The sequence below is a fragment of the Pecten maximus genome, chromosome 16, assembly GCF_902652985.1.
Source record: "Pecten maximus chromosome 16, xPecMax1.1, whole genome shotgun sequence".
In the NCBI taxonomy this organism is placed as follows: domain Eukaryota; kingdom Metazoa; phylum Mollusca; class Bivalvia; order Pectinida; family Pectinidae; genus Pecten; species Pecten maximus.
The window spans coordinates 1,070,611-1,082,331 of NC_047030.1; the positions used below are offsets into that span (position 1 = coordinate 1,070,611).

The following is an 11,721-nucleotide window of genomic DNA, read 5'->3' on the forward strand; positions in this document are numbered from 1 at the left end:
TTAAAATCTATGTCTCACTGGCGCTTCTGTAATGTAAAAAAAAGAGGTCCATAGGACCTGCATCGCTCATATTGATATGTGAACGATCATGCAAATTACAAATATGTCCCCATTTTAGATCTACCAATATCAACACTTTTGCTCCCCCCCCCCCCCTTTAATAGCATTTACAAATGTAGCTTTCTGTTTCAAAGGACGATCCAAAGTAAATTCAGCTGAAAAGCCTATAGAAGATGTATGGATGGTAGCAATAAGATATAATGAGTCTATTACTTAATCTGAAATAATAGAGTGTTTTTTTTTAGAAATAATTTTTATTCGTTTATTCAATTATTATAACAATTATTGATTTTTTTTTAGAAAATGCTTCATATACACTAATATAGATCTAGAAAATGGTTGAAATTCCCAGAATACTCACTCAGGGGTAGGAGTGGCAGATTAAACTTATGAGTTAATTCATTTAAGGGGGTGAAGGTGGGGGCTGGGGGTGTAGAGGGTGGTGGGGGTTGGGGGTGGGGGATGGGGGTGGGGTTGGTCGTGGTCACATTAATGCTGTATACGAGTCAGCTATGACAATTAAATTGTCAAGGAAATTAGATCTCTATATTAAAAAGAGATGCAATATGTAAGATTTATAAAACTTTTATTCTACCTAATCTAGAGTAAGCATGACAACTTTGGGGTGCATTTTCAATATCAAATTCTTTGAAATTAGGCAGTCCGCATTATCACAGGTATACCATTATATGTACATGTCTCAGATTTATATCCAGCAACGAGCCTGAGAACCTTCGGACAGGAGAAAAAGAAGAAAACTAAGTCTGACGTTCAAAAGGATAAGTCAACACTTGAACTACCACCATTCGTTTCTACCCCCTAAAGTCCAGTAAATATTTTGATTTAAATATTTGATGCAAATATTTAATTTTAAACATAAACAGTGTATAATCAATTGATATCGTCTAGGTCCGTTGTATGCTGTATTTGTTTTAATGTTTGTCGGGAGAGAGTGTTTCATAATTTGTCATAACTTTAATTGGGCCTAATCCCTGTGTCTCTTCAGTAATTCTGTAATTTAACAAATTTATTTAATTTTTAGAATTTTTAATTAATTTGTTTTTAAACTTTTTTTTTTGTAGAATAATTTTCATAGAGAATGATAAACGTATGTTTTCTGATTTGAAAGATATACATGTTGATTGTAGAAAGGAAAAACTTTTTTTCTGAAGAAACATTTTTGCAATCCAGAAATCGACATCTTGCTAGAAACTAACAAATCACCAATCGGATGAAAGTTCTCCATCGACCAAAATACCTTCAGATTTGGGTTATAGTAGTGCCTATTGAAATAAAGATTATCATATAAGTATGATGTAAGTGTGTATCAGACTGGTTTAGTGTATTGATAAGATAGCTTATCAACGTGACCTACATATAAATGTATCGTGTCACATACATGCTGACACACACATACCTAACGAACTATGTGGATATATTAGAGACCGAAATACCACATCAACTCATACATTTTCGTGTTTACATAACAAACATTTCACAAACAACATCCATTACACCAAAACATTGCATCAACACTTCGATGTAAAATCGAATTCGTCACCAGACCTCCAATATCGACTGTTAAAACGGAAATGATTCCAGGCTGGACCTACAGGGACGGAACCCGATAATCATACACTCAACCAAGTGACTTGTACAATGAGGTTCTACAGCAAACTGTGTCCCAGAAAGAAGTTAATAATTATCCTGACGTTTTCAGTAATTGGATTATGTAAGTATACCCTTAAATCATTCTCAATGTCTTGGACTCTGTGTGTTTATTTTTTTTGCTGACTTCCCTACTATTTCCACGGATCCCTGGGATCATTGACAAGTCTAGAAGGACGACACAGCTGTATAAAGTCCCTAACATCACTGACCAGTCCTGGAAGGACGAGACAGCTGTATGATGTCCCTAACACCACTGACCAGTCTAGAAGGACAAGACAGCTGTATGATGTCCCTAACATCACCGACCAGTCCTTGGATGACGAGACAGCTGTATGATGTCCCTAACATCACCGACCAGTCCTAGGAGGACGAGACAGCTGTATGATGTCCCTAACATCACTGACCAGTCCTAGGAGGACGAGACAGCTGTATGATGTCCCTAACACCACCGACCAGTCCTAGGAGAACGACACAGCTGTATAATGGATGGTTACACGTTTATTTATTTTGGCTATACTGTATATGTGTGTGTTTGTGTTTTGTAAATCTTTTTTTTTTAATAATAAAATGCCGTGAATTACGAACTTGAATACATATTTGCTTACTTTCTCTAATCTGATTTGATTTGCATGAACGAATTAATAATTCCTATATTTGGCATTATCACATACAAACAGACATTCCGCAGCGTCCCAAAACACACAAACGCCATACGTATGCATTTCCCACAAAGGAGAGGCCGTTCTAATATGACTTTGACTGTTTTTTGTCACCCTCGACACCCGTCCTCATATGACCCTGGCTGTTGGTATCCCTAGACACACGTCCTCATATGACCCTGGCTGTTGGTATCCCTAGACACACGTCCTCATATGACCCTGGCTGTTGGTCTCCCTAGACACACGTCCTCATATGACCCTGGCTGTTGTTGTCTCCCTAGACTCCCGTCCTCATATGACCCTGGCTGTACATGTTGGTCTCCCTAGACACCCGTCATCATATGACCCTGGCTGTTTGTCATCCTAGACACCAGTCTTCATATGACACTGGTTGTAGTTGTCCCCCGAGGCACCGTCCTGATATGAACCTGGCTGTTGGTGTATTCATAGACACCCGTCCTCATATGACCCTGGCTGTTGGTGTATTCATAGACACCCGTCCTCATATGACCCTAGCTGTTGGTGTCCCCCAATACACCCGTCCTCACATGACCCTAGCTGTTGGTGTTTCCCAAGACACCCGTCCTCATATGACCCTGGCTGTTGGGTCTCCTTAGACACCCGTCCTCATATGACCCCCTGGGTGTTGGTGTCTCCCTAGACACCCGTCCTCACATGACCCCGCTTGTTGGTGTCTCGCTAGACATTCGTCCTCACATGACCCTGGCTGTTGGTGTCTCCCAAGACACACGTCCTCGTATGACCCTGGTTGTAGTTGTCCCCCCGAGACACCGTCTTGATATGACCCTGACTGTTGGGTGTCTGCCTAGATACCCGTCCTCATCGGATACTTGTCTGTTGGTGTCTGCCTAGAAACCCATCCTTATAGGACACTTTTCTGTTGGTGTTCCCCTGGACAGCCGTCCTGAACGGACACTTGTCTGTTGGTGTCCGCCTAGACACCCGTCCTCATCGGACACTTGTCTGTTGGTGTCCGCCTAGACACCCGTCCTCATCGGACACTTGTCTGTTGGTGTCCGCCTAGACACCCGTCCTCAATGGAAATGTTTGCAACGGTTTTTTTTAATCTACTTCTAAGTTTAATATTTTCCCGTAACTGCCTCAGAAGTGAAGTATAGTATGTGCCATTGATTGTTTGTCCCTTTTGGAGATAATCTATCAGCAGAATACCATCTGCATCCCACAAAACCGAGGCCATAACCTTCCCGGCTGATGGAACAGTATTTGCCTTCTTTGATGGGGGAGAGGCAGGGTTCTTCCATTGTTTCGATTGTTGTTTGGCATCATCTGGGGTAAAATGATGGACCCATGTTTCATCCATAGTGACAAATCTTAAAGAAAGTTGGCAGGATCTTCCTCTGGTGTGCTTCTTATCAACTGTCAGAAGTCTTGAAACCCATCTGGTCGAAAGCTTTCTCATTGCAAGATCCTCGGTCAGAATGAAATGTACTCTTTCCTGTGAAATGCCATCTCTACTGGCTATATATCTTTCTTTGACTTGTCTGTCAGTCATAACGATATCATGAACTTTATTGACCATATCTGGGGTTACAACATTGACAGGCCTTCCAGGACGGGGTCATCCTCAAAGCTCTGTCGGCCGCGCTTCAATTCCGCCACCTACCTATTCACTGAAGAATATGAAGGGGCATCTTTCCCTAGTGATGCTACCATATCATTATGGATATCCTTCGGTGTTAAACCTTTTTTATGCAAATATTGGATCACTGCTCTTTCACTGATTTTGTCCATTTTGCAAAAGCCACTTGTCTTGTTTACTTTAGAGTGCTACCTCGTCAATATAAACTAACCAAATGAGGCCAGTCTTTGGGTACGTGGCCCTATATCTTCAGAGAATACTAGGGACTTCAAAAGAACATCATTGAGTACCTCCTTCAATACGAGGCTCACAACTTATCAATCATCCCTCGTAGATTTCTTTGTAGATGTCTTATACAACATGACACAAACTACTAGTAAGCTGAAGACCATGTTTACAAACCGGACTTCCGTTTGCTGATCATAGTACCTGATCATAATCCTCTAGTAAACACAATGACACTTATATAATGATACATATATTTGTTTTCTAAAATTGTTAACTTTTCTGGATTGCAGGTATGGTTTCACTTAGACGCTCGACATCAAATTCTGTGAATACAATGACAGAATCTGAAGGTCACGAAGTCGAACGTTTCCATGACGACCAACATACAGATTACAAAACAAGTAAGTATATAGAACTATGTCTGTAAGAATTCAAAAACAAGGGTTGTCATAAGACAGAGCTCGCCGAGTGGGTTGAATTTAGGTCAAAGGTAAAGGTCAAGGTCAGCAAGTCCGCAAATGTAGTGCCAACTGGAAAGGTATTGTCGAAAGGAACACACGTGTCAAATACCTAAGATGTATCCTCATTAGTATTGACACAACAGTGTTTTATAAAAAAAACACTTAACCTAGCTGTCTATAGAGGACGCGGGTATACCAATAGCTCCCCTGGACTGCGTGCCGACGAGCTAAAGTGATTTTCATTTCGGTCCAAGTTTGAAACGGTCTAGTCCATTAGAATAATTTCTCTGCACTCATTTAATAATCAATCATGTTATTGAAAAATAAATCTATTAAATGAGTGCAGAGAAATTCTCTACTAGGATAGGGTTAGGGTAATGTCTTTTACATTCTCTGTTCTCTCTCTACTAGGATAGAGTTAGGGTAATGTCTTTTACATTCTCTGTTCTCTCTCTACTAGGATAGAGTTAGGGTAATGTCTTTTACATTCTCTGTTCTCTCTCTACTAGGATAGAGTTAGGGTAATGTCTTTTACATTCTCTGTTCTCTCTCTACTAGGATAGAGTTAGGGTAATGTCTTTTACATTTGAAAACATTGTCGGTAAATAGTGTATGCCAAATAAGTTTCGTTTGATTGTTCTGTATTGAAGATGCACCCCTTCATCAACATAATTTGCAAAGTTATTTGTTATTACTCGAACAAGTTTCCTTACAATATTTTAATTCAGGATGGCGAGTATGCGAACTTGAGATGGTTGTAACCCAGAACTACCAGTTATCCTTGGTAGATATTGTTGGTTTAAACTGTGTTTTATTTTACAATTTCCACTTAACGATACCTATAACATATAAATTATACAAACAGGAATCAGAAACAAGTGTCGACACTTATATAAATCTGACACCTATAAATATATAGAGTGACGTCACATAACAGCATAGACGTGATAAAACACGACATCGTATCATAATGACAATAGAGTCTAATGTTAAAACATCAGTTGGGATTTTACCAAGTATACATTGTAGTTAATATAAAGAAAGAGAAACGTACTGCTTCCATCTGGCTGTAGATATATATTTAGATATGTAATTAATTTAAGATAAGATAAACATAGTTAATTAGTTCACAATTACATCCTTTAATATTTTAACAGACTTTATATAAACAGTCAATATGTGTTTCAATTTCTTCTAGAAAATAAATCTACACAAGCAACAAAGATTTTGATTCTGACATACATGAGAAGTGGATCGTCGTTCGTGGCCGAGTCACTGCAGCAAGGCTACAACCATACATTCTACAGTTTCGAACCTTTCTGGGAAATATACAAGAAAGGGTATATCACCTCAGATAAGGTTTGTCACAGAAACAACAGATGTAGGTAGGTATCCGTCTTATCATATTGTTTGTATTTTATAGACCGAATCTGTTTTGGACCATAACAATTTGTTAGACAAAGACCACTTATGACATGTATGTTTTACAAGTTTCACAAGTTTATTGTTCACTCCAGACTCAACATACGTGTGTAACAGGAGGACTAACAAAATATACCATTTACATGTAGTTTATAAATTCCCTGGTCCTACAAATGTGTCGAACGATAAAACAAAGGAAAGACAAAACACACAAATCAATTTGAAGAAAGTCTATCAAAAAAAGTTTTTTTTGAAGATGTAAGATAAATTTCAAAATGACCAGAAAGAAATATGAAAATGAAAAAAAAAAGAAATCGAAAGGATAGGGAAAATTGATTAGCCACAATGACAATTTAATTTAAACACGAATAAATGTCTACAAATTTGCACTAAAATAGTCATGTAGATCAACAAGAGATCCCAGAGGGATCTTGGCGCCCACCATTGAATGATCTTCATAAGTTCCATGTCAGATTGATCTTTTCTCTACTTTTCCCTTCATTTTACTAATCTGTGCAAATTGAGACATCCCTCCAGTACTTTTCAAACAAGGGAATCCTAGCTATATAAGAAATTTGAGATTTAACGATAATGGCTGTTTGTTTGCCAGGTTGTTTTCAGAACAGACTGGTCCAAAAATGCAATACAAGGGACCAAGGGGAACCTACTTATGAAATTTGAGAAAGATCCATTCAGTAATTTGAGAAATAGAGATAACAAACTTCAATTGTCAAAATCCAAGATGGCGGTCTGTCGGCCATATTGTTTTCCAATTGATCTCAAAATGCAATAAGCATAACGAGGCACCAAGGGGAACCTACATATGAAATTTGAGAAAGATCCCTTCAGTACTTTCTCAGAAATAGCGATAACAAACTTCAATTGTCAAAATCCAAGATGGCTGCCTGTCGGCCATGTTATTTTCAGATTGGTCTCAAAATGCAATATGCATAACTAGGCGACAAGGGAAACTTACATATGAAATTTGAGAAAGATCCCTTAAATACTTTCTCAGAAATAGTGATAACAAACTTCAATTGTCAAAATCCAAGATGGCTGCTTGTCGGCCATGTTTTTTTCCGATTGGTCTCAAATCGCAATATGCATAACTAGGCACCAAGGGGAACCTACATATGAAATTTGAGAAAGATCCCTTCAGTACTTTCTCAGAAATAGCGATAACAAACTTCAATTGTCAAAATCCAAGATGGCTGCCTGTCGGCCATGTTGTTTTCGGATTGGTCTCAAAACACAATATGCATAACTAGGCACCAAGGGGAACCTTCATATGAAATTTGAGAAAGATCCCTTCAGTACTTTCTCAGAAATAGCGATAACAATCTTCAATTGTCAAAATCCAAGATGGCTGCCTGTCGGCCATGTTGTTTTCCGATTGGTCTCAAAACGCAATATGCATAACTAGGCACCAAGGGGAACCTTCATATGAAATTTGAGAAAGATCCCTTCAGTACTTTCTCAGAAATAGCGATAACAATCTTCAATTGTCAAAATCCAAGATGGCTGCCTGTCGGCCATATTGTTTTCAGATTGGTCTCAAAACGCAATATGCATAACTAGGCACAAAGGGAAACCTACATATGAAATTTCAGAAAGATCCATTCAGTACATTCTCAGAAATAGCGATAACAAACTTCAATTGTCAAAATCCAAGATGGCTGCCTGTCGGCCATGTTGTTTTTGGATTGGTCTCAAATCGCAATATGCATAACTAGGCACCAAGGGGAACCTTCATATGAAATTTGAGAAAGATCCCTTCAGTACTTTCTCAGAAATAGCGATAACAAACTTCAATTGTCAAAATCCAAGATGGCTGCCTGTCGGCCATGTTGTTTTTCGATTGGTCTCAAAATGCAATATGCATAACTAGGCACCAAGGGGAACCTACATATGAAATTTGAGAAAGATCCCTTCAGTACTTTCTGAGAAATAGCGATAACAAGAATTGTTTACGGACGGAGGGACGGACGGAGGGACGGAGGGACGGACGGACGGACGGACGACGGACCACGGACGCAGGGCGATTTGAATAGCCCACCATCTGATGATGGTGGGCTAATAAAATGTTTGTTTGGACATGTAGTTTCTTAAAAACACCAATAAGTTGCTGGAGATGCTAACACTTTCTTCTATAGAGTTTGTAGGACGATGTTGCATGGAATAGTTCTAAGTCACACAATTAATCAAACCTGCAATATAACCAAGCTGTTGTGCTCACGTGTTTATAGATGATAGGAGCATTTGTTTGACCGGATTTGACTTTATGTACGCATGAACATATATTATTTTTTGACCTCGAAATGCAAATTGCGTATAAAGGGAGGCATTTAAATCAATAAAAATGCTCCTATATCACACATTTAAGACATCTATTCATAGTAAGAAGGACGTGTTTAAGACAAATTGTTAAACTGGTGAGTTTTGGGCTTTTACAGAAATATGCAAATCTTTTCCCCAAACTCAGCGGTTGAACATTTCCCCCCTAAAAAAGCCTTCTTGCCATGTTCAGAGTACTATGTAGCTCCTAATAAGAGCATTTTTGATGTTAGAAATACTTCCTTATATGCCATGTTTGTGTGATATTATTCACAACCGCCATTTGCATTTCAAGGTCAAAATAGAATCAGTGTTTATATATATTACAAAGTCAAATCATGTCAAACCAATGCTCCAATTTTGCGATTTAGACAATTGTTAGCGAAACGACATATATGTAGCTATTTTGTGCAATATATGTGTTACAAATGAGCTAAGTTTGTCCCCCTGAAACATGTATTTTTCGCATGTTTTACTGAAATTTACAAACTGAACAAATTACATATACCCAGCAAGGCACACGGTTCGTCATGATACACACTAAAAGTCCATCACGTTACTTCTGTTTAATTGCACCATAGTAGGGATTTATAGACTTGTAAATAAATCATTGTTTCTACTGGATTAGCTGTTTAGATACCCCTTATATATATTTTTTTTTTGAAATTCTTATACAATATATTTCAGCATGATTACCGATGCGCTCAAGCTACCGGAAATGGCAATATCAATTCTCAAAGATATGTTTGAATGTAAATTAGACTCCCTGCCAGAGGAAGTGCTTCATACCTTTTCGAAGTTTGAACAGCTGGCGGACCACACAAGACTTGAGAAGTGCTTCCCTATTCTTAAAAAACGTCAGAGTGGAAAAATAAAGCAGAAAACTATCAATCGCATGGCCAAAACCAGATCAAAATGCATTGGATATCTTGAAAGAAAGTGTCGTGCTTCTAAGCAACTGATAGTGAAGTCTATTCGTGTTTCATTACAGTTAACAAAGGCTATTTTAGAAAATATTAAAGACTTAAAAGTAATACATTTGATACGGGATCCAAGAGCAATCCTGCAGTCCCGGAAAGGAATAGGGGAAATCAACAATGAAGGCTTTGTACCATTCACGAAACAATTATGCAACAGAATGTCACGTGACATAGACGAAGCACGTGCACTGATGGATTCGCACCCAGAGCGTGTTTTCCCTTTGCGGTACGAATGTCTGGCTGAAAGACCTGTTGAAAGTCTACGTAAAATATACAGTGATATGTCGCTACCGTTCACCTCACAAACGGAAGTGTGGATAAATACATATACAAAAGGAATGACTCCATTAACGAGACAGAACGAGTATGATAGTAATTACACTACTGATTCAAAGGTGTTACCTTACACGACCAGTGAAACAGAACTGTTAGGAAATCATTCCACAGATACTGAGCATGTTGATCCCACTAACCGTGACAGCATCAGAACCGGCTACACTGTTTTCAAAGCGAATTCCTCCCGTATATCTAGTGGCTGGCGTTTACGTATGCCTTATAGGGAGGTAACGTTGGTCGATAGTTTATGTGGTAAAGTGTACGAGAAGATAGGTGTATATCCATTTAAATCACAATTAGAACTTGAGGATTTGAGCCACAGTGACCGATACGATACAAATTATATTGCCAGGTACTGCAGGTAAATATATAAATTATAATTATGATCTTCCAATCACATTAAACTGTTGTTGTTATATTTAAAGTATATTTTTGTTTATCCAACATACATACTTGTTCAATTTCAGGACAATTCGGGTCCAAATGTCAGGTTGATATGACCTGAAAAGAGCAAAAGTGTCAAACTCAGGTTAAACAAATTTTAATTCAACGAATTTGTTTTGCTGAAATGCAGGTAAATTCGTGTTATTTGTTTTTCTTTGAATGCAATATGTTCAGGGTACATTCAGGTCTATTTCACGTCAGTTTCAATGTTCGAATATTACGTCCTCCATGATGAAAATAACACCATTATGGAATTTTTTTATCATGGTAAACGTAAAACTTTATTTTCACAGTTTACCTATGAATCACCCTGATCGGGTAGATTGCCGAGACGATTTTGACAAAAATGAGTTTAATGATCGCCATCATGACATTATATTGAATTTTCAAGGCAAATAATGAACAGATCAGAATTTTATTGGCTAAACTTGTGCTTTAAAATGGCACTCCCGCTTAATGTCTGGGTGGATTTTAGCCTTTGGTCTAAAACATCACTGGGGAGGGAAACCATTTCTTCAAAAAGTGTGTAAAATGAAAACAAACGCCATTTTGTTTTGTTTCACTTACGTTTAATTTTAAGTGTGGGGTGGGGTTTTAAAACGGAAAGGGACTGTTTCAACCTTTCAACTAAAATATCCTCAATAGTCAAGGGTTAATTTGACCCCTATGGGCAAAAGGGGACGGGCCCCCAAAGGGGAAATAAGCTAATACTGACAAGTAGTTATCGAATGCTGGCCAGAACTTCATCAACCATCATAGAAAATGGATTCTTAATGTGACTTTACTGAAAGTGGACAAGTTACCATAGTCCCTAACATATACATACGACTGTTATAATTCTCCCTGCTATAAAAAATAAACGAGTTATCCCCCTTTACACAGATGGATTATGATGACTAAGTACTAATTACTGTATGCAGTGATATTTTTAAACACCAATCTAATAATTGGACTCCAGGGGAACTCAAGTAAACTACCGTCTTTAGATTAATTTATATCCTCGCTATTAACGTCAGACTTATAGTCACCCCAGTATATTTTAGGGTCGGAGATCATAAGATGAATATTTTTCACACATGGATCAGATACCAATGTAGTTCCATAAATCATGATCTTTTAAGGACGAACCTTGTTAAAAAAAAAAAGCTTTAAAAGACATATTTGCTGTAACCCTTGAGAGAATATCGCCTTTTTATAAATGAGTGTAACTATAAATGTTTAATTAGATTTTGAAACACTTTCGTTTAGATGATGTTACCGATGAACTGAATTCGTTTAGATATATTTGGATCATGACATATTTAGTATTGTACAATTATGCATGTTCTCATTGTGTCTCTGGTCTTCTATATGTTAATGTACATTTGGAGCTGGCTCAAATCCCTAAGGCCTAAAGGAATAAACGACATATAACATTAAACATTATTATCATGACGTGTACAGGAGAATGTAACATACATGTATCTAGTAACTGATCTAACGTTACGTACAAAACATTATTTATA

General features: G+C 37.8%; 1 protein-coding gene across 1 annotated transcript; it reads left to right on the forward strand.

Annotated features, from left to right (window-relative positions):
* Positions 1–1,472: 1,472 nt before the first annotated feature.
* On the forward strand, positions 1,473–10,190 carry LOC117345263 (carbohydrate sulfotransferase 5-like). The gene is made up of 4 exons (XM_033908308.1): positions 1,473–1,792; positions 4,530–4,640; positions 5,899–6,085; positions 9,144–10,190. Exons 1-4 carry the CDS (start codon positions 1,720–1,722, stop codon positions 10,135–10,137), a joined length of 1,365 nt encoding a protein of 454 aa, XP_033764199.1. The 5' UTR covers positions 1,473–1,719; the 3' UTR covers positions 10,138–10,190.
* Positions 10,191–11,721: the final 1,531 nt, after the last annotated feature.

Excerpts from the sequence above, each read along its gene's own strand:
- LOC117345263 (XM_033908308.1), top strand. The coding sequence starts at position 1,720 with ATGAGGTTCTACAGCAAACTGTGTCCCAGAAAGAAGTTAATAATTATC. Across the intron at positions 1,793-4,529 it reads GTTTTCAGTAATTGGATTAT|GTATGGTTTCACTTAGACGC; the intron begins GTAAGTATACCC and ends TCTGGATTGCAG. Across the intron at positions 4,641-5,898 it reads ACATACAGATTACAAAACAA|AAAATAAATCTACACAAGCA; the intron begins GTAAGTATATAG and ends AATTTCTTCTAG.